This window comes from Protopterus annectens, chromosome 9.part0 (genome assembly GCF_019279795.1).
Source record: "Protopterus annectens isolate FY-2018-M chromosome 9.part0, PAN1.0, whole genome shotgun sequence".
Taxonomy (NCBI): Eukaryota; Metazoa; Chordata; order Ceratodontiformes; family Protopteridae; genus Protopterus; species Protopterus annectens.
In genome coordinates this window covers 731,292,032-731,318,018 of record NC_056743.1, presented here as the reverse complement: position 1 = coordinate 731,318,018, position 25,987 = coordinate 731,292,032, and the positions used below count along the sequence as shown (strand labels likewise).

The following is a 25,987-nucleotide window of genomic DNA, read 5'->3' as shown; positions in this document are numbered from 1 at the left end:
ACACCGAGAATGTAATTTTGTTACTTTTATGAATTATTTTTCATGTCTAATGACATGCCTCAAAAATGTTACACATCACTTGTATATATGTCAGATAAATGTACATTGTTTATTTGTTGTTGAAATACTGAGTTGTAGTTCTTCTTTCTTCTAAGTGTTTTGAAGTCAGAGGCAGCTTAAATGCCTATTTGCCTTATAAATAAATTCTGACAAATGCGAAATAGAAATATACTGCATAATATTATTACTAAAATATTGCTTACCATTTGGACACTTGTAAAGCCACCAGGTTTAATAGACAATCATAAACATTTGCAAGAATATAAACTTCCAGGTAAAATCAAAACAAATCCTTAGTGTTATGGCTGAAGGATGACAGAATCTATGACCTGTTGAAATGTGCAGACATGCTGGTCTTAGTTTGTCAGACTGCCAAATATTGGATTTTCTTGTATAGAGATGATTTTGGTGTAAGCAGGCACACCTCCATTGTTTTAATCTCTTTGAACAATGTAGAAGATGACAGCAGATACTACAGGGCTTGTTTTTCTGCTGAACCAGTACGACTTGTACTGTTCAGTTTGAATGTTGTCAAATTGTGAAAGCATCTGTGAAGGCTTCAGGCAATTACTTTCATAATGTGCAGTTCCATCATTGTAGTGTGTGGGGGGGGGGGGGGGTTATAGGTCAGAAAGTATAAAAGTGGTACAATTGGTAAGGCACTTTATACATTGTAGTTTGAGTATGTGAACGTGCAGTGCTTTTTCATCCCTTTATATGTAGCGACATAATATAATAACAAGGACTTAACCTTATTCATGTTAACTTTCTATCAGCTGGAATACATTGAAAATGAGTTCCTAATTTTTTTATGAGACATCATATTAAATATTTGTTATACTCTGATCCTAGGTAAAGACCTAATTTCCTAAGTTTCAGGTAGGATTCAGTGAAAGGTTAGTCAGTGCATATCCTATTAAATATGATGCCTCTCAACTGCTCTGATTTAGACATGGCTACATGTTTTTGTTTTCAGATATAAAGCCGGGAGCCTTCTTTATTTGTTGATTTCTTCTTCAAGTTAGACCTGCTTATGGGTAGAAGCATCATTAAGTAACTGAATTAAGCCAAAACAAAGACTCTGCATTGCTAACTTTACATGGTTTATGCCTTTCATTTTATTTTTATTCCAAAAACAAATAAGAAAGTTCTCCTTTTCCTGAACCACCAAAAATATTTTTAGTTCTCAGAAATTCTGAAATATGTTAGGCACAGTACAGTTTTTAACAGCTGCCTGTCTTCTAGGTTGGCAAGACATAATAAGAAAGGCTTTTTCCTCAATAACCTGCATAGTAACAATGCTGTAATGCAAAGCTTATATAAGGAATACCCCAAACATAGATAGACACTATCAAAATTGAATGCATCATTTAGTTTCATAACAAGGTTCTAAGTGAGTGATATTACCATCCTTAAGCACTTGAGAACTGCCCAAAAGTAATCCACAGCATATGGTATTTTTAGGCTTATAAAAGGGTCTGATTATATTTTCAAAGGGAGCAAATTAAACTGGAAATCTGACGTGAGCATATCAGATTTAGTGTATGACCATATAATACGTGACATAGTATATGTATAGTATATGTAAGCATTAGTTTCCCAACTTATTTTAAAATTTTAGTTGAGGCATTGTGTAGGTTTTATACTGAGCCTCTTATAAGGCCCTGTATTGTTATATTGTTACAGTGTATACATTTTTATGTTAAAGGGGCAGTGTTATGGAAATATCTGACTGAAACACAAGTAGCTGTGCTATGTACCAAATTATATGAAATTAAATGATGTCCATTTTCTAACACTGGTATCCAGGGACCCCAGCATACCTTTCAACCTCTTAGAAGAAGAAATCTGGACAAAACCAAATAAATGGGGGACAAATGCATAAAAATATGGACATATTTTAATTATTTCTCTTATCAAATGCTGGAATACCAGGTTCTACACAAACATGCATTTTCTACAAAATATGAAGTCTGAAACTCAAATTTAAATCATTATTTAGTTACCTCAGTCCTCATTGATTAGCCAGAAAACCATAAATTTTATGAAGAACAGGCAAAAATGTTTGACGAAAATATGGATACTGCAAAAATCTGGACAGTTAAGAATTATGGACCCTAAAACTGAGAGGTTTGCAAATCCCCTGAAAAACTTTAAATTCTGACATACCACATGTATAGTCCATTAAAAATTCTTTGCTTCTGACAACAATTAATTGATCTCAAAAAACCACGAAAGAACAAGAAGTATAATCACCAAACTGGAGCCAGCATACAGCAAAACGCTTTAATGTCTTCTGGTACCTCGGCTGAACATAGCCTTCAAAGGAATAATCAAAGACATACAGCTGCATCTTTTTATACATTTGCTAGAATGAATCAATCACTCAATTATTCAATCAATACAAACCACTTAAGCCACAATTTTAATACATATAGTAAAAATATATTTAGTTTTACTAAATTTTAAATATTAAAAATTAATATTCATTTCTAAATTCAAGCCCTTAGGCGCTAGTGTACCAAAATTTAGAATAAATCTGCTTTCTAGGTTCAAAAGTTTTTGTGAGAAATTCCCAAAGCCTGTAGCACTTGGTTTACCAAGAACACAGAAAAATAAAGAATCTAAACACCCAGAGTGAAAATTATTAAAGTGTTCTGATATAGGACTATCAATTCTACAGTGCCTAACATCACCAATATGTTCCATAATACGTATTTTTACCTGTCGTTTAGTTTGACCAATATAATATTTACATGGGACACAACCACAAACCACTATATACACAACCCCACATGATTTGCAATTACATCTAACAATTAATTGATAACACTTTTAAAACACTCCTGGTTGATATCCAATTTGTTCACAGAATGCTATATGTGTTTTGAAGGAGGAATTCTGTTTTTTGAGTTAAATATTCTACATTACTTTGCCTTAATTTAAATGCTGAAAAGTAAATGTTCTAGACTCATCCACAGAATGTTATTTTCTTCAATCAACACAAAGCAAAGTCAATTCTTCTACCTAACAATTAATGTAGCATGGAGTTGTTGCTTTTATGGTTACCCCCCCCCCCCCCGGGTATTCTCTGGTTGCTGCTATTGTAAAATTATTAACTAATCTTATTGCAAGTGCTACTGTAATACAACATTTTTCTTCCTTTCCTGATATTTCATTTTCCAGGACATCATCTTTATGTTTCTTTTTAAGGTATGTTGATGTTTGTCTACATCTTGATATATTGTCCTGAAGAATGTATATTACTAAATACTTCAGCCATTAAACTGTGATTAATCTAAAAAAATGGTATAGCAGAAATTATAGTTTTTAACATATTATCTACTGAGGGTGGCCACGGTGGTTCAGTGGTTAGCAATGCCGCCTCACAGCAAGAGGTTCTCTGGTTCTAACCTCAGCTGGAGTGCCTTCTGTGCAGAGTCTGCATGTCCTCCCTGTGGTCGCGTGGGTTTCCTCCAGGTGCTCCAGTTTCCTCCCACATACCAAAGACATGCTGTAGGTGGATTGGACACTCTAAATTGGCCCTAGGTGTGAGTGTGTGTGCATTCTGTGGAAGGCTGGGCGCCAGGCTGGCAACTCAACACTGTAAAACTCCACTGCCAATCATGAGCGGACAAGGTGATCCGGTGTGCCGACCCCTAACTGGGAAAAGCTGAAAGAAGAAGAAGATCTACTGTGAGGTCTGGAGATAAGAACAGATGGGAATGATCTAAAATATATGTTAGAAAAGTGGAATATCCAGGTAAATTGCACACATTTTCCTAATTTACATATATTTTATTATATCTAATATAGACTTTATAACCTAAATAATGTCAAGAATAGTGATTGACATTAAGTTCATATGGTTAGTCAAGACATATTGAGTACTTACATGTTTTTTTTTCTTTGTTTTGTTTTTTTCTGGTGAAATATGATTTCTAGACAATATGTATTAAAAAATCTACAGAAGAAGAAGAAAACATTATTTTCTCCTTCCAAAATAAACATACCTTCAGAATAAGTCTTTAAAATGTGTATAACTCTTATTTTAAAGTGTATTAATACCTGCCTATTAACATGTGGAACACATATTACATTTAAATATTTAGTATTTTCTCTTACTGATAATTAGGTATAGAAAAAAAACTTGTCTGCCAGTCTTTTTGTTGTAATGCTATTAGTTATCTGCATTTGATGATATAAGACAGAATGTGCATTAGGAAAAATACGATTTCGGAGAGTTTTCTTATCAAATTTAACTTCATTCTGTCAGGGTACAAACAATTTCATGTGAATTAAACCCTATATATTTTTATTGGATATTACGGCTGATTGATTATTCATGAAAAGAAAAGGTCTCATGCGGTCAAGATTGGCAAATTATAAATGACATAATCAGGAAAACAGCACAGTGGTTTACAATGATTTAGCTATGCATTTTTAAAAGTACAATGTTTCAGTACTAATGTTTTCTGAAATATGCTTGGTTTAGACACAAAACCAAAGGGAATGTAAAATGATAATCCTAATGACTGATCGAGTTGTGGATGCCAAGAAGGAAGCAAATCTTCCCCAAATTGACTAGACATTTAACAGATATTATATGCTATACTAATATTCTAATGAGCTTTAGAGAATCCAAATGGGATTGCAAGTTATACACTCCCTGCCATTTTTCAAAATAGTAAATATCACATCATTGAATCTCACTTCAGTGAATGGCTCTTTGTCAAACAACTAATCGTCAAAGACACTAATCAAAGAATGAACTTTTCAGTGAAAAGTTTTCTAAGTCAAACCGATGGTAGTCCACCCTAGTGACCAGAAACAAAACTATAAAATGTAACACCAATGTAGGTGTGGGGCCACACCACCCACACCCCCCCTAACTAAATATACCAACTCTGAGATTGCACTACAGTGGGGAAAGGGAAAATTCCAGATGGTGGCCAACCATCAATTTGCCCTAGGAAACGTTCCACTGAAAAGTTTGTTCGCTGAAGTGAGATTCAATGATGTGTTATAGACCCCTTTCAAAACCCCTCTGAAAAACTTCCTGTCTAAAATCTGGCTCTCTTCTTGTTCAAAACTAGAATAAACTATATCCCTAAATGTGAACAAGTACCTATTCATTCCTTACACTTCTTTACTGTCCTTTCTTCACTTACTCCTATTAAATTATCTTCCCTGACTTTCTCTCTAAATATATCATAAGCCTGTTTCCCCCTCACTTCATATTGCAATTACTGTTTACATTAGACTAACTTATCTTTAATTTCTCCACAAACTGTCTAAAATTTCTCTAAATATTAAATGATTGTCATATAGCTTGTATCGCTTCTTAACCAATGTTTGTATATTGTGTCTAATTTGTTATAATTATCTAAACTTCAGCTGTTTTTGTTTTAGTTTTGAAGATTATAAAATTATTGTTATTAAAATGTTTTGTAACAATTTGGAGCTTTTCTCCCTGGGCTTCCAGTAAAAATGGGCTTCTACCCAATTGGACTTTCCTGATAATCAAACAACAGTCAATAAATAAATACATAAATAAATAAATAAATAAATAAACAACACATTTTCTAACAAATTAAAGGCTGGCAAGAGGGCACTCTTCATGTTCAGAAATGTAACAAAATCATTCATTGCTCATATAGCTTAATGAAGTCACCATCCTCTCAATATGTGAGACAAATATGCAGAAGAAAGACTAGTTAGTATTTGTGGCTGCACATAAAAATAACTTCTTGTATTCTGAATTTTAAATTCAACACATAAAAATACAACTGATGTAGCCTAAAATATTTCTTGAAATGCTAAAGCATAAGTAAAATGTCTGTAACAATCTGCTATGTCATTTTTCATTAGGCTCCTTACTGTATATGTCACTGCAAAAATGGCTACTGTTCTCTCCTCTCCATTGGTCTCCTGTGGGGAAATAACCCCTCTCCATTGGTCTTGATCTCTGCTGGTGAGAGACTATCCTTGGGGGCTATCATAAAGAACTCATGAAGGGAGTTCATTCCTCTAAATTTGCCTTAACTAGCTTTTGCTACTGTAAGAATTGATACAAACATGTTTATTTTTTAAATAGTGGGAGCTACACTGGACAAGTGGCAAATATTTTGCACATTTCAGAATAAAAGTCTTTGCTCACTGTGAGTTTGAAAAAGATGGTTTATTGTGTAGTAGCAGCATGCAGAAGAGGCTCATGTAGTAATTCAACAAGATGTGAGCAAGTCTTACACTGATACTGTCTCAAATAACTGTACCAATAAACTGAACCAGACTGAATATTTAAATACCTGTAGTTTTAAAATAGAAACAAATGTAAGAATGCATTCAGTTCAACTCAATACCTTATAACCACCACTCTAAAACGCAAATGCACATCCAAATGTCCCAAACAGTAAAAGAAAACAAAATCCACTGCTATAAGTAAAAACAGCAGTACAATTTATTCCACAACGTTAAGCGCTTTCACTCACTAAAATGTGAGCTTCATCAGTACAAATACATTCATATTCAAACAGTTTAAATAGCTTAGTTGGCACCAAAATTTAAAACCAATACTACCATTCTTAAAGCAGCATACTACACATATACAAAGTTTATATAAACCTATATAGAAAAATGTAAATAACTTCAATCTAACTTCACTACTGAGTTATTTTGATGCCAACTAAGCTATTTAAACTGTTTGAATATGAATATATTTGTTCTGATGAAGCTCACATTTTAGTGAGTGAAAGCACTTAACGTTGTGGAATAAATTGTATCACTGTTTTTACTTATAACAGTGGATTTTGTTTTCTTTTACTGTTTGGGACATTTGGATGTGCATTTGCGTTTTAGTTTTAAAATAGTGTATACTGTCCATTGTAACTCTGAACTCAAAATTATTCCTTTCATCTATAATGGCAGAATTAAGACAAACTGCATTGTTTACTCCAGTTTCTGCAGATTTATTGTCTTCTGAATATCTGAACAGCTGGACATTTGACCTAACTTCTGCACTCAATCTTCTGAGTATCAAAATTATTTCTGTCTAGAAAGTGCCTTTAATAATAATAAAACACTATAAATTTCCCTCAAGTTCTACATGCCTCTTTAACCTTGGTTTCCAAACATTGTACCATCTAAACAAGATCTGTTTTTGCACCAAGTGTTCCACACACTCTGGTAGAACATTTCATCCGTATCAGTGCTTTGGCCTGAAGGTTATTTCACTGAGGTCATTTGTATCCTTTACTGAAACATGCCTTTCTATTGAAACTGCACTTACTAAAACCTCATATAAAATGTGAAATATAAAATGAAGATATAAGCCTGTTTGATATGGCTGCATTTCTAGGCCTACTCAAAGGGAATTCTATATTTATACAGGATTTATTCTGGCAAAACTATATTTATGTGAACCCCATTTTACAACTATGATGTTTTTCTGCCCAGATCACTCTCTTTTTAATGACCTAAGGGCATGGAGTTATTCTGCCAGATCAGTACCACTCACATTTAAGGGTGGACCCTAAATGTCCTCAGGCCAGACAAGTAAATGGCAGTCCATTATGAATGTAAGTGCCTCGATAATTTTTAGAGGGACTGGGTGATGTTCTTAATTATCCAAACCCTTCCTCATCAGTGGATTTGATGTGCAGGAACTCCCACAGTTCTGAAAGCAGTGCTGTACACACTTCCATGCACATATTTTTTCAGCTTCTGCAAGGATCTAGTTTGGCAAACATACACCTGCAATCCCTTCACCACCTTGATGTTGCACTCAGCTTCTCCTAGGTGGCTGTGGCTTCACTGTAGACTGAGCTACCATCCCTCCCACACAGGAAAAGTGAACAGGCACTGGTCACTCACTACTGTCCTCCTTTCTGGCTCCAACAATGCCTTGACCACTAATAAAGCCTATCTCCTCTTTGTCACAACTAGGGCTTTATCTAGCTGGATAATACATCTTTCAGCCCTAGCAAAACTGATGGTAAAAAAATAAGCTTTTAGAGGAAGTGTGCCACTCATATGAGATATCATGTAAATTACCTAAGTTTAAATTTAAATTTAAATGTGCTTATTTGTTATCCAGGTAAATGAGCTAATCCATCACAAACCCTTTTCATCAATGACTTGGACAACAAGAACAATAACAAATGCAACACATGTATGGACAATTTGGAATAGCAAATCAATTTGCAGGTTTTAAGGAAGTAAGTAAAGAGGGAAACTGGAGTACAAAGAACAAGCCCAGTAAGACAAAAACAAAACAAAACAAAACAAAAAAATGCAGTCTCCAATTATTCAAGGACCAGGAATCAGGATTGAACATCAGTCCTAGAAGTTTGAGGGAGAAAGCTTCACCACAGTGCCCCATCATGTGATTTGTGAGCAGTATTTGAAAGGATTAAAAACTATGATACTATCTACTGCTTCATCAGTTCTCACTTTGCCAATAGATGATTGCAGTCTGAACTTATGACTGGATATACCTCTCAGACATGAGAATCAATTTTATAAATTTAGATGTTTTATACAGAGGGGTCATTTAAAAATAACTAGGCATATTTACTGCAGTAGAATAAATCTGCTTTTATTACTGTGGATAAAGAGTCATAAATGATTTTGAGAATACATGTGGTGTAGAATATAAAGCATATTCTGACACATCCCAAATGAGACCAAACCAACTGTACCTTTATAGAAATGTCATTGGACAACCAAAGAATGCATCATTTCATCTTCAGAAAACAAACACTTGTTTGGGCTGTCCTTAATCTAGGGAATCTTAACGTTTTAGCTCTTCTTAGCAGCCTGTTTCATTGACTTTGTAAATAATGTAACAAATTAGTTTGAATCCTGTTCATTCCCTTAGAACCAATGGTGGATTAGAAGAGGGATTCAAAGGTTTGAGTTTATTCTTAGGATTTATAGGATCAATTGTTTAACTGAGCTAGCTGGGTGTAAGGAAAACTCACACATTTCTTGTATGCCACAAAATACATACTTTTTGAAATAAAAATAATTGCCATGTGTTAATGTTTGATATTATTGAAGGAAGTTGTTCCTGAGAGGTTTCCATATCAGAACAACTTGACTAATGGCCTTAACTTCCTACCTGCACTCCTGCTTCAGCTTGGTAACAATAACTGTGAAACAGCCTACCCTCTAAGGACTGTGCATAAAAATTCAGATGTAGTCACTGGTTGTATCTCACAATAATAGTGAGAAAACATATTACTTGATGAAGGTAAAGCCAATGTATTTGTTTCTATAAATTTTAATTGAAAACCATTTTAACATTTGGTCTCATATGTAAGTTTTCTGATTGTCTTCTTCTTATTTCAATCTATAGGCTCCACAGACAAAATATGAACATACTGCATTATCTGAGTATGAAGAAAAACATGATAAAAAGAAGAAAAGGGATTTAGCAGAGCTGCGAAAGGAAGTGTCATTTGTAAGATATTTTATATATCAAATATTTTAAGGTCCTGTTTATATATTTTTCAGAATGTTCATGAAATCTTCAGAACTTTTCATTAAAGCTGGAAGTGTTACTACTTAATGTGGGTGTTCAAAAATGTAGTAAAGCAGCTACTACGCATTTATACTAAACTATTTGGTAGAGAAACTGATAAAGAAATGTAGTTAGTTATCTAACTGGATACATGAGCTGGTCCATGGTCCTATATAGGATAAGTGAGCTGGTCCATGGTCACTTGCATATATGCAGAGGATAAGTGAGCTGGTCCATGGTCACTTGCATATATGCAGAGGATAAGTGAGCTGGTCCATGGTCACTTGCATATATGCAGAGGATAAGTGAGCTGGTCCATGGACACTTGCATATATGCAGAGGATAAGTGAGCTGGTCCATGGACACTTGCATATATGCAGAGGATAAGTGAGCTGGTCCATGGACACTTGCATATATGCAGAGCACTAACTCTATCCCTTTCCCTAGTTCTTACTCTAATCCTAACCTACACAGGTTGCACATACACTCCCACTACTGATGCAGAAAACACTGATAGATCTGAAAGATTTAGCATTAAGATCGACAAACCCTACAGTTACCTTACCCACATACAGTTTATCTTCATCCTTTTGACATCTCAAGAAAAGTGGTTTTGAAGAATTTCCCAATTACTTCACTCTATTAATAAACTAACAAATAAATTGAGCCCATTTGTAATAATATATCTATATCTGAATCTATATCTATAGTTATAGCCATATCTATATTTATCTTGTCTATATGTATAGCTATATCAGTATCTGTATCTATCAAACATTTATTTTTAAGTGCCTTCTCTTCATGCCCCTTTCATTAAAGTAAAACAGTTTGTATATTTTATGCTGTTTGTTGCTGTAACCCCTTTTCTGACATTAATTGATTTATTATCACTGCTAATGATATTTTATTTAGTCAACACATTCTGCTCATACCATAGTCACTCATTACAGCCTATATGCTTGTGTGGCATTTTATATAAGGAGGCTGTCTGTCTTTCCCATCTACATGCTCTTTCAGGGAATCCTGCCTCATATAAGTTGTAAGAATACATCAACAACATAAAAGGGTATTATCTGTGCATTAGTGCAAGCCGTCTTTTGGTCTGAGTAAAGGAAGGATGTTATTTTGTCTAGAGCTTAATGCTTAAGACATCACATGTAAGGTAAGATATGCCACAAACATTATGGCCTTCAATTCTAAAGCTCTCTGCTGTACTTTACTATCGTACCTCTTGTTTTTATAATCTGACAGTGAATACTTCATAACAGACTATACAACATTTTGAATTTGAGGAATTTTAAGAGTTTCCATGTACATTGATATATCAACAAAATTCCTTTTGAATTGCTTTTTGAATATGCTTGAAGGTGTTCTTTAATCTCATGCTTTGTATAATGTCAGTTAAGTATCACATTCTTTAAGAATTCAAAGGTAAGGGCACACTTGTTTTAGTATCAGGGATATTCAACTGCAATCCAGAAAGATGGCTCCAGCATATTAAACTGTTATTTGGAATTTCTGGGGCAACAGTATGCTTTTGACATTACAGTCTTTGAAGATTATGTTAACATTGACTTTCCATATTCACACGGATGCACACATACATACACAAACACACAAGCACGAACACACACACACACACACACACACACACACACACACACACACACACACACACACAAACATACACACACACACACACACACACACACACACACACACACACACACACACACACACACACACGCAATGTCATTCATTTCAGAAAGGGTCCTATACTGACACATTTTCAGGGCTGTATATCTGATGGTCAGTGATATCAAACAGCAGAATAAGGAAGTCTTAGATAAAAATAATCCCTGTACTGAGGATAATCTTGTCTGCCAACATAACACATAAATTAATAATATTAATCCTGTAGTCCTGAGTTGGATTTCTTCTTTTCCACTTGTATAATGTCCAACTATAAGCAAATCACTGCAGTGGTTTTACCCACTTATAACAAAATCCATTTCAGACATATCAAACATGTTCCTTGAGATTTGTTAATGCCTATGCTAAGTGTACACTATCCTGTGTAAACAGACAACACACGTATAACTCAGACCTTCTTCCTTCTAATTTTAGTGTTCCTACTCCTTTTTTTTGTAGCCTTACATAGCAAGGAGGATTCATAAAGGTTACAACAAAATGTAGACTCCATGTACTTGTAGTGTAAACTTTCTGAGTGACTAGAAAGTGCAAAAAATGTGGTAGAGAGACTCTTGAATATAGATTGTGTACACTTAGTGTGGGCATTAATGTTTAACACATCAGTCACTAAGCAGATAATGTAATATTAAGGTTCACTGCCTTGTAATTTTTCATGGTATCCATTTAAATTCAGCAGTTGCAGAAATGTTGGGAATGGAATTAGGTTTGCTTCCTTCAAAGTTAAAATGAGGCCTCAAGTCTCACAACATGCAACATATATAGGTTGTGACATTGTAGATCAAGCTTAAACTCAAAGCTTGCCTCATATCATCAGATCTGAAAGTCAATGATGGAGTCATCAAAATGTAACTGACAAGGGGTGCTGCCAAGAAAATATATCATTAAGAACTGTATTTTATCTGTCTAGACTTCAGTATTAAGAATTTTCTGTCAAATATGTGTCAGTATTAAATCAGTCTGTAAAAAATTACTGTGTCAGAAAAGTTGAAATTGCAATAAAATAATATAAAGATTAATCTCCATGCTTGTTATACTAATGTTGCAGCAATCTATGCTTTGGTACCCACTTTGACTACACATTTTGAGATATTGAACATTCCCATCTAGTTCTTACAAATTATGCTAGTTATGATCCAGCTCTTTACAGATTTCCTGAAATAAAACAATTAAAAAGACAGACTGTAACTTTGGTTACTATAATATTTTCCAAAATAGCTGTGACTGTGATAAATGTTGCTTATTAAGACATTTTCCACTTAATATGAGACAAAATGCACTCCAGAAGAGAGTTTAATAATATAAAACATAGAAGTAGTTTATAGGAGGGGTAATAATGCACAGTGTGGACTGTTTCTTTCATTAAGGATAAATCAGTAAACATTTGGTTAATGTTGTGGTATACAGTTTTCCTGATTTCCTTTTCTATTTTTTTTCAGCTTGATCACATACTATTGTTAGATGAACTTCAAGAAAAATTTGGAACTGACCTGACTCGGGTATGGTTGTACTTCTACAATAATTTAAAATACAGCATTCAGTATACTCTTTGAGATGAAATGGCTTCTAGTTGCAATTTATATTACAAGAAACTGAAAGCCTATGAGTAATCAGAGAAAAGACTAATGGTTTAGCATTTGTCTGATTGCAGCTAGTCATGTAAAATTTTTCTTTCCAGCCTCCCATCCCATCTATTACCAATCTGAATTAATTCTCCATTGATTATTAATACTCTCTTGCAAGTCACTGAAGAGCCATACCACCTCATCTGTTAAAAAAAACTGCAACAAGTGCTTCCTTAAGTCAGACATAAACCTTCCACCTTCTAGCTGCCACTCATGCAACCTCATTTGTGTGTCCTTCTTTCTTTCTTTCTTTATTTTATTTATTTATTTTACATTTGTTTACCGTGATAGTCTGACTGGACACAGGTCCTTTTTCAGCAGAGGCCTAGGGAGAAAAGCTCCAGCAGTAAGAGATATACACATTTTGAAAATTAACAAAAATGAAAGGAGTGTCTATAGACATAAACCACTCCATCATCCATATGACTTTGATGATACAGCAGTCATGTTTGTGTTTCTATCTCTTTTTGTTTTTACATTTCACATTTCTTCTTATCCCAATTTCTTTTTGCCTCTGGAACTGCTATAAACCCTCTGCTCTACTTTTACCATCTTGTTGTCCTTCTCTTTGTCAGACATCAAAATCAGTAGTCTATAGACAAGGTCTGATCTTAAAATGCATACTATACAGTGGAGGAATGGGATATGCTTCCCTCCTATCACCAACTGTCATGTAACCTATATTTATTTGTATTTTTATTTATTTGATTGTTTGTTTATTAACACAGATAAGAGGACTTGCCCTTTGAAGCTCCTTTTAAGCTACGACCTAGTTGCTGTGAGCAAAGTATGAGTCCAATACAACTGAATGCAGATTATAGTAGCGAGCATTATAAAACAACAACTGTAAGATGCATAAATTCACATACATCTGCAGTGTATATAGACCAATTCAGATTTACCATCTTGAACCAGAGATGAGAAATGTCGTTTAGTATTGAACAAGTAGACAGATTACTTCATAAGTCATGTAAGGGATAGTGGAGATACATATACATCTACGAGGATTAAGCTATCTGGTACAATTACCAGCAATGTTGAGACTTATGAAAGCAGGCTGGGGATCAATGTTGTGGTGCAAAACTGGACAGTGTTTATAGCATTACTCTAAATGCAAGAACTACAATTGTTGAAATCAAAGCAGACAAAGCACATAGTGTCTTAGTGACTATTTTGGTAAGTAATAGATAAGGATGAAGATGCCTATGGCTAATAAATTTAGAAATAAGACATTTATCAATGTGGACTATAGGATAAAAATCATAATAAAGAGGCAAGTCAGGAAAACACAACCTTTTGAGTTAGAACTGATGAGTGCATTTGACTGATTGCTGAGGATGAATTATTCACATTCTATACTTTGCATTTTCCTTCTTGCTTTTCTATATCATCTTCATCTTCTATATCTGCTTTTGCATATAGTTAATTTTACAGGCATCTAGTCATCAAATCCCAGGAGTATATGTATTTTCCTTTTCCATGTCTCCCTTGTATTCTTCTTTTATCATTCCCACTATATTTTCCTGTTTCCAACAATTATGTAATGTCCCCTCCCTATTTTCCATCTTATGTTAGTCTCATCCATCTCTCTTGGCACCTTCAGACTGTCTCATGATACTGTTCCAGGTGCTGCTCCCATGTGCCATCCGTACCATTACATCTCCAATCATCCTTCCATTTATGCAAACGTTTAGTGTGGTGCTTGTCATGCCCATCTGCCCCGAAGTCTGAATTTTCATTGCATGCATTTTCCTTAACACCTTCTATCTTTCCTTCCTTTCTAAAGCTTCCTAAGCCACAAGAGAAAGAGATATGATGGCAAGACAGTAGAATCTAACTAGTAAGCACCAGGACTGTGTCTGAGACTCATTTCTTTTAACCAATTTCCCTACAACTTAAACCTGGAGTGAACTCACATGCTATCAGCTTTGTATACATATGGATATGACAGGAGAGAGTATGCAAACACATGCTATCAACATGGGATACATGTGGATATGACAGCAGAGAGCATGCATCTACATGCAATCAACACTGGATACATATGGATATGACAGGAGAGAGTAAACAAGTACATGCTATCAACATTGGATGCATATTATGACAGTAGATAGTATGCAACTGTGCTATCAACATCGGATACATATGGATATGACAAGAGAGGGAACATGAAAATACAAGCTATCAGTCATTGGAAACATGTTGTTTGCTCAAAGCACTTTTACTGAATGCTGATCAACTGAAATGAAATGAACAAAACAAATTTCACTGAACCTAGTACCCCGCAATCCCTCAGACTTAAATATACCTTGTCTAAAGTCACACAACAGTTAGAAGAGTTGAGCTGTTGTTAATGTAGCAGTTTTTTCAAGATTTGGTCACATTTTCAGCACACCATTCAGAAAAGTAAGAGCACTGCCATACTTGTCTGCAGCTAGGATGGCCATGACCACCCTTTCTATTTTTCCTAGCTTACTTAACATCCTTTACATCTACAGTGCTCACATCTGGGAGCAGCAAAATATATCACAATGTCTTTACATCCTCAGAATATAAATGGCTGCCAGTTTTTAATGCTTAAACTTGTATAAATTTCTCCTTCTGTACTTCATTAATCTCCCACAGCCAGAGTCATAGTCTAAAATGCTTTCATGTTTCTCAAAAAATGAAATTACTTTGAAAGTGGACTGAAAGCACTAGTAAGGGCAAGTGTGACTGTGCCAAAGATAGTTCTTCTTTCTGCTTGTGCGTACCTGCTTATGAATTCCTGCTTTGTATTTTATATCACATTTTAAGCAGACCAATGATTAACAATAACAAAGCATATCTAACAACTATCTCCTGTTGCTGTACATCTTGGAAACTGCAATCTGACACTATATGACAACAACTAGTATATAATACTGTATATCATATAAAGAAGGCCGTGGTACCTACCACCCCTATGTAGGTATGCTGCTAAAACTACGCAGATTCTGCTTGCTTCCTTCTGGCATACTTTACTTTGATTTTTGTCATAGCTTCATTCTTTAATAGTGCTTTCACTAATGTCAGGACAATACTGAAAAAGTCAACTAGATCTCATCTGGTTTACCCAACTACCAAAACCAGATATATAAACAGAGTGGAATGAAACTACAGCAGCATTTATTAGAATTCAGATCAGAGCATTTATCTTTCCTGAGTTTGCTTCACACATCACATGCTTCCAAAACAATTGTGTGACAAGTACATTCATTGGCTCTGTGAAAGGCACCAACCACATATGAACCTGTATGCAGTCAAATCATGTGCATTATGACATTTCTACTAAAACTCAACTAAACAATATGCACTGATGACGTTCAAGACAGGCAGCATTATCTAACATATTTTCTTTAGACAATTTTATCCTTCTGTGTGTTGTAATAAGTACTTGCATTGATTTTTCCTCCAAGTTGTCCTTTGAAGAAGTATGCAATATGCAAGAGACCACTATCAGTTAAAAGATTAAGCATGACAATCTCAAAGAATTTGTTTCTAAGTCAAAGTAAATAAAATAATCTTGTGTTTTATTTAAAGTAGATATTTAGTACTGAGTTTTAGAAACACATAACATTTCAATAGTTTATAGTACTTCTTTTTCTTATTAATTTCCACTTTACCAGGGCCTGACAAAAACTCGTGCTGCAGCAATTTTGGCTAGAGATGGTAAAAATATTTTGTCCCCTCCTCCCACCACTCCAGAATGGGTGAAGTTCTGTAAGAACATGTTTGGAGGGTTTGCTTTCTTACTGTGGATTGGATTCATACTCTGTATGATAGCATACGGAATGCAGAGAGGAAAGGGAGATGAAACTGCCAGCGACAATGTAAGTTACCAGATAAACATGCAACAGTATAAATTTGTAGTCTTATAGAGTCTGGTGATAAAGTAAGATTGCCAGATAAGCATGTGATAACATAAATGTAAGTTTTACATAGCTACAGAAATTTATACAGTTAAAAAATAGCTATTAATTCAGCACGATTTTACACATTTGTATGTACTCTTGCATGGTATCACAGCTCATTGCAGTACATAACATGCTGGTTGTATGCTAACTCTTCCAGTTTATTATGGCAGTTGGCTGGGTTGGTGGTTGAGTTTCAAACACCATACCTAGCCATTATTAGAAGTTCTTCAGTCAATTAGTGAAGTCTTTTCTGCTTCAATGTTGCAGTCTCATGCTATCAAACATATAAGTACTCTCTGATAAACACAGTACAACTGCATTCAAGTTGTTGTGTTGCAAATAACAGTGGCATCTGAAATTTGTCATTTTTGAGAATTATGTATAGGTGTATGTTAAATTTCGTAAAGCTGATTCTACAACAAAATTAATGCTAGTCTCTTTTTAACAACCACTCTCCATAAAGGTAAGCATGTGCTCTGTGCTAATAGTAACATGCATACATACATACACACACACACACACACACACACACACACACACACACACACACACACACACACACACACACACACACACATATATATATATATATAGGGTTCCCTATCAGAAGCCTGAAACACTATAAGCTTGAAAATCAAAATCCTGAAACCAAAAGCCTGAAAATTCAAAATCCCAAAATCCTGAAACTCAAAATCCTGAAAACACAAATAATGCTAATATGTCACTATAAAGACACTAATATCTACCAACTGACCCTGACCCTAACCCTAACCCTAAGGTCCGCTACTATCAGCACACTCACACCTGACCCGCCTCTACCCTAACTCACTTAAACCGCCCCTAACAATATTTGTCACTATTGCATACATGCCTAACCTGCCTAACCCTAACTCACCCTAACATAAAACCAATACACTTACCTGAACTCAACGCATGACCTAACACCACAGGGCTAACAATAGCAAAGCCACAATGATGTTAGTATGTCCATTTTGTGTTTTCAGGATTTTGAGTTTCAGGATTTCGGGATTTTGAATTTTCAGGCTTTTGGTTTCAGGATTTTGATTTTCAAGCTTATAGTGTTTCAGGCTTCTGATAGGGAACTATATATATATATATATATATATATATATATATATATATATATATATATATATATATATATGGTACTTACGTATTATCGCAACCAGATTCTGAGCGGGAGAACTGGCTCCTTTCCCAGCCGTTATTCTGCAGAAATATGAACTGAAAGTGTCTAGTGAAGCGTGTGTCACTGAACTGACATAATGTTTGAAAACGCTCATTTGTACACACTTCCAGCAGCGTTGTACTACATTACATTGCAATTCTCAAAGTTTCCCGTGGAACACTGCAAACGGGAAATGGTACTTTTCTAAAATGGAGCAAAAGAGAAAGTGAAGGGTTAGGCAGCTGTAACCGTTGAAAGCACAGCCTTAAACAAACTATACTGTAACTGTGTTTTTCTGAAATAAGTTTGATCATTTTGTTTAACAAAGGGATCAATGCTATACATGTTTGTAGACTGAAAGGAAGAACAGATGAAGAAGCTACTGTCTTTGGGGTGCTATAGAGTAAGGAAGTTGGGCATGCAAACATGACTTTTTGGTGACTGGAGAAAGCAGTCTGATGTAGTTAAATACGAAGGTCCTTACTGTCTCTGCATTGCACTCCACGCTTAGATAAAGTTCAATTAAATGTACTTACACTTAACCTTTACACAGATATGATCATCCCATTATGAAACATATGGTTACATTGGAATTCTCACAGTCCATATTGTCATTGTATTGGTTACTGCAGCTCCTGGAAGAAAGCATGTAAGCTTATGGATTAACCATTAAGAAAATGCAAAGTTAGAGAGGGAAGGGTGATTTAACATTAGCAGCACAGGTATGGTTATGTTTAAAGTGAATTTCTTTTCACAGTGAAGGTTGTTTTAAGAAGGGTTATCAAGAACAACAGAAAAAATTAGTGTGGCTCTGGCTGTGAGCAGCGTTAATGCACAAATGAGATAGTTCCACACATGCTGCCAGTAAAGTGCACACAGCCACAGCGACACTAACTTTTTCCATTGTTCTTGATAACCTTTTTAAACCAACCTTCACTGTGAAAGAAAAAACAATCCCTGACATTTCTACTACACTAACAGTCAGATTTCTACATCAGGAAGTAAGTGGTATTATTGCGAAAATCTGGTTGTGATAATACGTAAGTACTATATATATATATATATATATATATATATATATATATATATGTATATGTGTGTGTGTGTGTGTGTGTGTGTATGTCACCATGTGCTATCACTTACAGAAAAAAAGAAGAAATATCAGAGTACAAAGCAATTAACTGGCTTTCAAAGCCTATGAAACCTGGCAAAACACTTTAATGCTGTTAGACTGAAAAAAGACAACAGATAGAAGCAATGTGCCTGTCTATATAGTTCATTCCTTTAAATGTTGCTAAATACTTCATTCTGCAGCACTTTTATCCTTAACAAGCTTTTGCTAAACACTCCCAAACACTGTTAAAATCATCTCTCTTGCCAGGGGCGTCCTCAACAACTTTATTTTACCCTGATTTAGGACTATAATCATGCATTCATTATTAGTGTCAGTGGCTGAATCGGTAGCAAACTCAGCAATGGTGCTAGAAAACTTGAAGGCTGTTGGTTCTATTCCCACTACAGGTAATTGGATTACTGCACTCTTGAGTGTGCCATCCTTTAGATAAGACATTAAACTGAGGCCCCATCTCTTTGAAATGGTGGTAGCTCAGCTGGATGTAAAAGATCTTACAGCACCTATCAAAAAGAATGGCAATTTTATTTATACCCCTCTGCCTTTGTCCATGAAATACATGCTAGCATACCCCTTCAACTATCAGCATTGAGCAGGTCCTGGTGGCACTCGCTAAGGTCAAAAACACAGCCTCAGTGAGCCTCAACAATATCCCAGAATGCCTCCTAAATACTTGGAAACATGACCTGTCACTTAAGTCACTTTTCAACTACAGACTCAAAACAGGCCTTGTACCATGAAAATATAGGACTACAATGGTTATCCCACTTCATAAGGGTGGACCATCACCCAACCCAGGATACTACAGTCCTATTGGTATGATTAGTATAACATGCAAAGCCATGGAATAAATTATCATGAAAATGATCAACATAGACATAGGCAACCTTCAGACACTGGATCCAACCCAGTCTGGCTTTGTCAAGGGAAGATCATGCCTACTGAATCTGGTTGAAATCTTTGAGAAGGTCACCAAGGCAATGGATTTGGGGAAAATGGTGCAGACCACCTACCTGGACCCTGCTAGGGCATTTGATACAATACTCCACTCAGATATAGCTGACAAACTCACTGAACTGAACATAAACCCCTACATAACTATCTAGGAAGTCAGGACTGGTGATATCACCTCCACTAAAAGACCAGTCACCAGTGGGATACCTCAGGGCTCTGTGCTGAGACTGCTCCTATTTGGCATCTACTTCTGAAGGGTAAAGGCTAATGTTAATGGCCTTTGGCTGACCACATTCACAGATGACTGCAGAATATGATCTATTATAGATTACCCCCATGACACAAACATCTTACAAGAGGGTCTAACAAAGACAAATGACTGTTGTCAAAGGGATGCACTAAACCACAATTAGAAGAAATACATTATAGTGGTTTTCAGGAAAACTGCTACCCTGGCTAATTATTCCATTGATAAGACACCTCTAAGAATTAACCAATAGTCAGGGATCTGGGAACATATGTATATAGTAATCTGGCTTTTGACATACTTGTGGCCAAGGTAGTAAGAAAATGATTGCATGTTGCCTATCTTGTAAGTAAGACCATATTATCCAGGTCCAAGGAAGTCATAGTGCCACTTTATTCAGCCCTTATCAGACCCGTCACTGAGTATAATGTCATCTTTGGCATGTACCTGACTAGACATATGCAACAGTTGGAATGCGCACAAAAGTTCCTTACCAGGAGAATCCAGGGTACAAACACATTGTCCTATATGGATTGCCTTAAATGGACCTTTTTGACGTTCACAAAATGAACAGTGTTAGAACCGATAGATCCAAGGACTTACATTTTGTTTGTTACATAAATAAAGTATGTTGGCGAGACATATATATGTCCCTGAGGCTCCTCATGCCCTGGAACTGGCTCCCCATTCATGTGAAGTAGAGTTCATCCCTAACCCTATTTAAGCGTAACTTTGACCAATAGATAATAAATTGGCATTCACCCTAGGTCTGGCCTCCATGTCTCTGATAGGCAGAAGCAGACAGTAATGTCCAAACTAACATAACCCTCCCCCACATAAACTCTGGATATATCTTAACTAACATACCATCTCCTTATAAAAGTCCATGATACACAGGAACACAATTGGGTTGGACTACATGGCTAGGCTTATAAAGGCCCTGATAGTCACGAGCCTAGTATAGTAATATGAAGCTATGAACCTATGGGACTCCATGCACTTCAAAACTACTTTAAGTAATGTGCATTATTTACAGCATTGCACTGATATTCATAAGCAATGCATTAACTCAGGTGGTATTTCCACTGTTTGAATCACAAACATTTTGAACCACAGCTCTCCTTTTCATGTGTTTCATCTGGTTCAGTACTATTTCAGATTTCTACAATAACATGTTTTGGTCTGCACATGAATGAGGCATATGTTTTATGTTATATAACATTGTGCTATACTATTTCAAGTGTTTGCTGTATGATATTAACCACACCTTTGTCCCCTATAGTTGTATCTTGGTATCGCCCTGGCAACTGTAGTCTTTATCACTGGCTGTTTCTCATACTACCAAGAAGCCAAAAGTTCAAAGATAATGGATTCCTTCAAAAATATGGTTCCCCAGGTAAAGTATGAACATTCACATGCATCAGAGAGTTGCAGATACATTAACCAAGAATAGGCAATGGACATAAATTTAACTAACAGTAAATATTAGCACAGTTGACTGATTAAAGATTTGTTTGTGTTTTGCTTGTTTCTAATTTTGTAAGTTGGCTAGAAATTGCTTTTTGTCACATGTAAGCTGAAGATAAAAGTATTTCATGTTTCCATATAGATCCACTAATTTTTTTCCATAGTCATTAAGCCCCCAATTCATATTCCCAGCATATTACCTTCTATTATTAATAACTTCAATACTCTGTTGAGGTGACACCCATCCAGAAAATGTTCATGATATATGGTTATATGGTAATCAGTTGATTACTGGACCCCATAGCTCATTAGACATAACTAAATTAGAAAATTAAAAATACAAATCTAGTAGATTAAAAACATTCATGTTTTGTGCTATCCCATCAGTATGTGGAGAAGGTATCCAACTGTACTAAAAACTCGGGTCCGACTAGTGACCCTTTGTTGCTGGAGACAGCCGACATATTCAGATGGTTGAGAGGTATGCTAGATCTACAATCCATAAACCAAGGAAGGTCTCGAATAACTATACTATAATCAATGTTCTGCATCTCAGCTATAATGTAATTCAATTAATTATACAACTAACAACTTTAATTCTTAAAAAAAATCCAGATAAAATAAACTCTTGACAAATAAGTATTAATCTGCTGAGTATCAACAGTAGTAGGGACATTGCTGGAGGGGCACAAGCAAGTGTGAGAGATGACACTGGACCATTATTTTTAATCTAAGAAAAATCTGGATATTTCTGTTTCAATAAGTATGCAGTGTTGATCAGTCCTGAATACGTGCAGTGTGCTAAGGAGAAAGTAGAGATTTTTTAAATACATTTTATGTGTTTATGCACCGAATACTTTACTCATGTATATATGTCTTGTGCACTTAAGTCAGAACCAAAGTGGCAGGCTCCTCAGCTGCATTCACTGAGTGCCTTACCTAACTGTAATTGGCAGATGCTTGAGAATAGGCCATCAGGATCAGTTTTAATGTAAAGTATGATGGGTCTGAGGACGTGGGGAGGGAGCACACTGATTCTACAGAGAGAGCTTTCCGATTTTGTTTATACTCCTTGTGGACTTTCTCAGGACAGTTTGGTGGCATCTACCGCTTTGATAACCTGAATTTAAATGATTGATACTGCTGGACTGGGCACCTGCACTGGCTTAATAACAAGGCTTAACAGAGCCCTGATGTTGAGAGACACCTGCTTATACATGCTACTGCTTGACAAATAAGTGTTGGTCCTTGACCGCTGTCCTCTCTTCATAATACTAATTATCCTACAATTTCCTGTATCAGCTACAGTTAATCCTTAAAGCATTATTACTAGCATTTGCTTTTCCTTAGAGATACCATATTACTGACTTTATCATAATCACTTTTCCAGCATTTTATGTATCACTCCTTCATGCTTATTGTCTTTCAGGTGGTTATCCTTGCTAAAACCCTTTTCATTCACATGAAAGCAATTTCTTTCATGTTAATATGCCCTGCAGTTTTCTGCTTTTGACATTTTGTTGTGTAGCTAAATTATATTTTACACACACAGACACACACACACACACACACACACACACACACACACACACATATATATATATATATATATATATATATACACACACACACACACACACACACACACATATATATATATATATATATATATATATATATATATATATATCGTGCAATCCCTAACAGAACCAAGATGCTATCCTCCAAAAAAAGGAAGCCAATCTGGTGGTCCCCTGCCATAAACAAACTCTACAACAGAAGAAAGAAACTGTAGCAAAAAAGAGTAAAATCTCATGATTGGAGGAACTCCATGGTCAGTCTCAGTTTGAAGCTGAGATCCCTCATAAAATCCTCCAAAGCTAGTTACGAAGACAAAATCACCACTGATTCTAAAGACAACCACAAAGCATTCTATAGCTATGTCAAGAATCTCAATGGCAACACTCAGATCTGCTCTGAGTTACAGCACAATGGCACTAAATATACAGAACCAACTGATATTGCTAACATCCTGATAGATAGGTTCACTGCTAACTTTACTCCTCTCTCATCCCCTAAAGGGACCATCTCTATACCAGAATAATGCAAAGTTCCTGTAATCACGGCTGCACAGGTAAAAAACACACTCTCCAAAGCCAAGAACACAGCATCCATGGGACCTGACAACATCCCAGGCTGCGTTCTACACGAACTACAGAATGAACTGGCACCCCATCTAAGTACCATGTTCAATCATAGCCTCACTTCAGGCTTTGTGCCCACTGAATAGGTTCACAGCAATGGTTATCCCACTCCTCAAAGGGGAAGCTACCACGGACCCTGGGAACTACCACCTCATTAGCCTGGTGAGCCTGGTCTGCAAGGCTATGGAATGTATCATCATGGAACTTTTAAACAATTACATTGGTAATCTCCATACTCTGCACCCTACCCAGTTCGGGTTTGTAAAAGGCAGATCCTGTTTCCTAAACCTGATAGACTTCTTTGAAGAGGTCACCAAAGCCATAGATGAGGGTAATGTGGTTCACACAGCCTATCTAGATCTTGCCAAAACTTTCAACAGCATCCCCCACTCTGGAATTATAGATAAACTCACTAAACTAGGTATAAATCCCTATGTCACAAGATGGGTTGCCAACTGGCTCACTGACAGAACCCACATTGTGAAAGTAGCAGACTCCAAATCCGACTTCAGACCAGTGACAAGTGGAGTATCACTTCTCCGAAGTACAGGTTAACACAGAAGGTCTTTGTCTAATGAAATTCACAGATGACTGCAAACTAGGAGCCATAATCAAAACTCCTAAAGATGTGGACTTCCTACAAAAGGGCCTCACTGAGAAAGATGCCTGGTGTCAAAGCCATGGCCTCAAGCTCAATGCCAAAAAGTGCATTGTCATTTCTTTTGGTAAAAACTCTGTACCCATGAACTACTACATAGGCGGTAGTCTACTTAACACTGAAAGTGTGATAAGAGACCTTGGGACACAGGTGGTCAGTAGTCTCTCCTTTGATAAACACATCACCACAGTAGTCAGGGAATCCTTCTACGTGGCACACCTCATCACAAAAGGTTTCTCATCCAGGAAAAAAGAGGTCATTGTTCCCCTCTAGTCATCACTCATTAGACCCATTATAGAGTACAACGCCCCTTTTGATATGTACCTCACAAGACATCTACAACAACTGAAAAGGCCGCAGAAATACCTCACAAAGAGGATTACCGGCCTCAAACAGATGCCCTACGCAGACCGTCTCAAAAATCTCCAGCTTTACTCCATCACATATCGCCTACTCAGAGGCGATCTCTGCCCAACATACAAAGCTATGTCAAACCCAGAGCTGTTGGACATGCTCCACTTAAAGAAATCCCAATCCCTCCGAGCTACATGCTCTAGGGACCTAAAACTTGTCACCACAATAAACAGAACATGCTGGAGGGATAGATTCCTGTCCCAGAGACTTCCCATACTCTGGAACAAACTACCTATCTATATCAAACAAAGCTCCTCATTAGCACTCTTCAAGAAAAATCTTGGTGACTGGATGGAAGATAGGAAATTCACCCCGGGGATCACTTCTGCGGCTCTGCTTGACAGAGTCACAGGAAAATAATTTTTTTGGGTGGCAAAAGCCAGGGTAGGGTTTGGCTAGGCTTATATAGGCCCTAGGGTCAATAGCCTAGTACCTACCTATGTACCTATGAACATATATATATATATATATATATATATATATATATATATATATATGTAGGTTTACTATCATAATTTCAAAGACAACTCAGTCGACCGCACTATGTTCGAACATGGAAAGTCAAACACGGGTTTTAACATGGGTCGAGATAGGGGCGAGGTTTGTAGTTCAGCAATAGCAGTGAACCCCTATCTCAACCCATGTTAAAACCTGTTCCTAGGCTTGTTTTTGAAGTTTGACATTGCCGTGTTCAGCTTTCCGTGTTGGAACATAGTGTGGTCAACCAAGTTGTCTTGGAAATTATGATAGTAAGCCTTTGGAGAGTGAAGAGAATCTGTTAAAATCCATTTGTAGGCTTGCTTTTGAAGTTCGACATTGCTGTGTTCTCCTTTCTGTGTTCGAACATACTGCGGTCGACCGAGTTGCCT

The 25,987-nt window shown here is 36.2% G+C and overlaps 1 protein-coding gene across 1 annotated transcript in view; it reads left to right on the top strand.

Annotated features, from left to right (window-relative positions):
- Positions 1-25,987, top strand: part of LOC122811488 (sodium/potassium-transporting ATPase subunit alpha-1-like) — a 182,201-nt gene that overhangs the window by 9,691 nt on the left and 146,523 nt on the right. The window contains exons 2-5 of the mRNA XM_044083357.1: positions 9,419-9,523; positions 12,733-12,792; positions 16,566-16,769; positions 21,658-21,771. Coding sequence (XP_043939292.1) covers positions 9,419-9,523; positions 12,733-12,792; positions 16,566-16,769; positions 21,658-21,771 — 483 coding nt within the window. The remainder of the gene's footprint in view (positions 1-9,418; positions 9,524-12,732; positions 12,793-16,565; positions 16,770-21,657; positions 21,772-25,987) is intronic.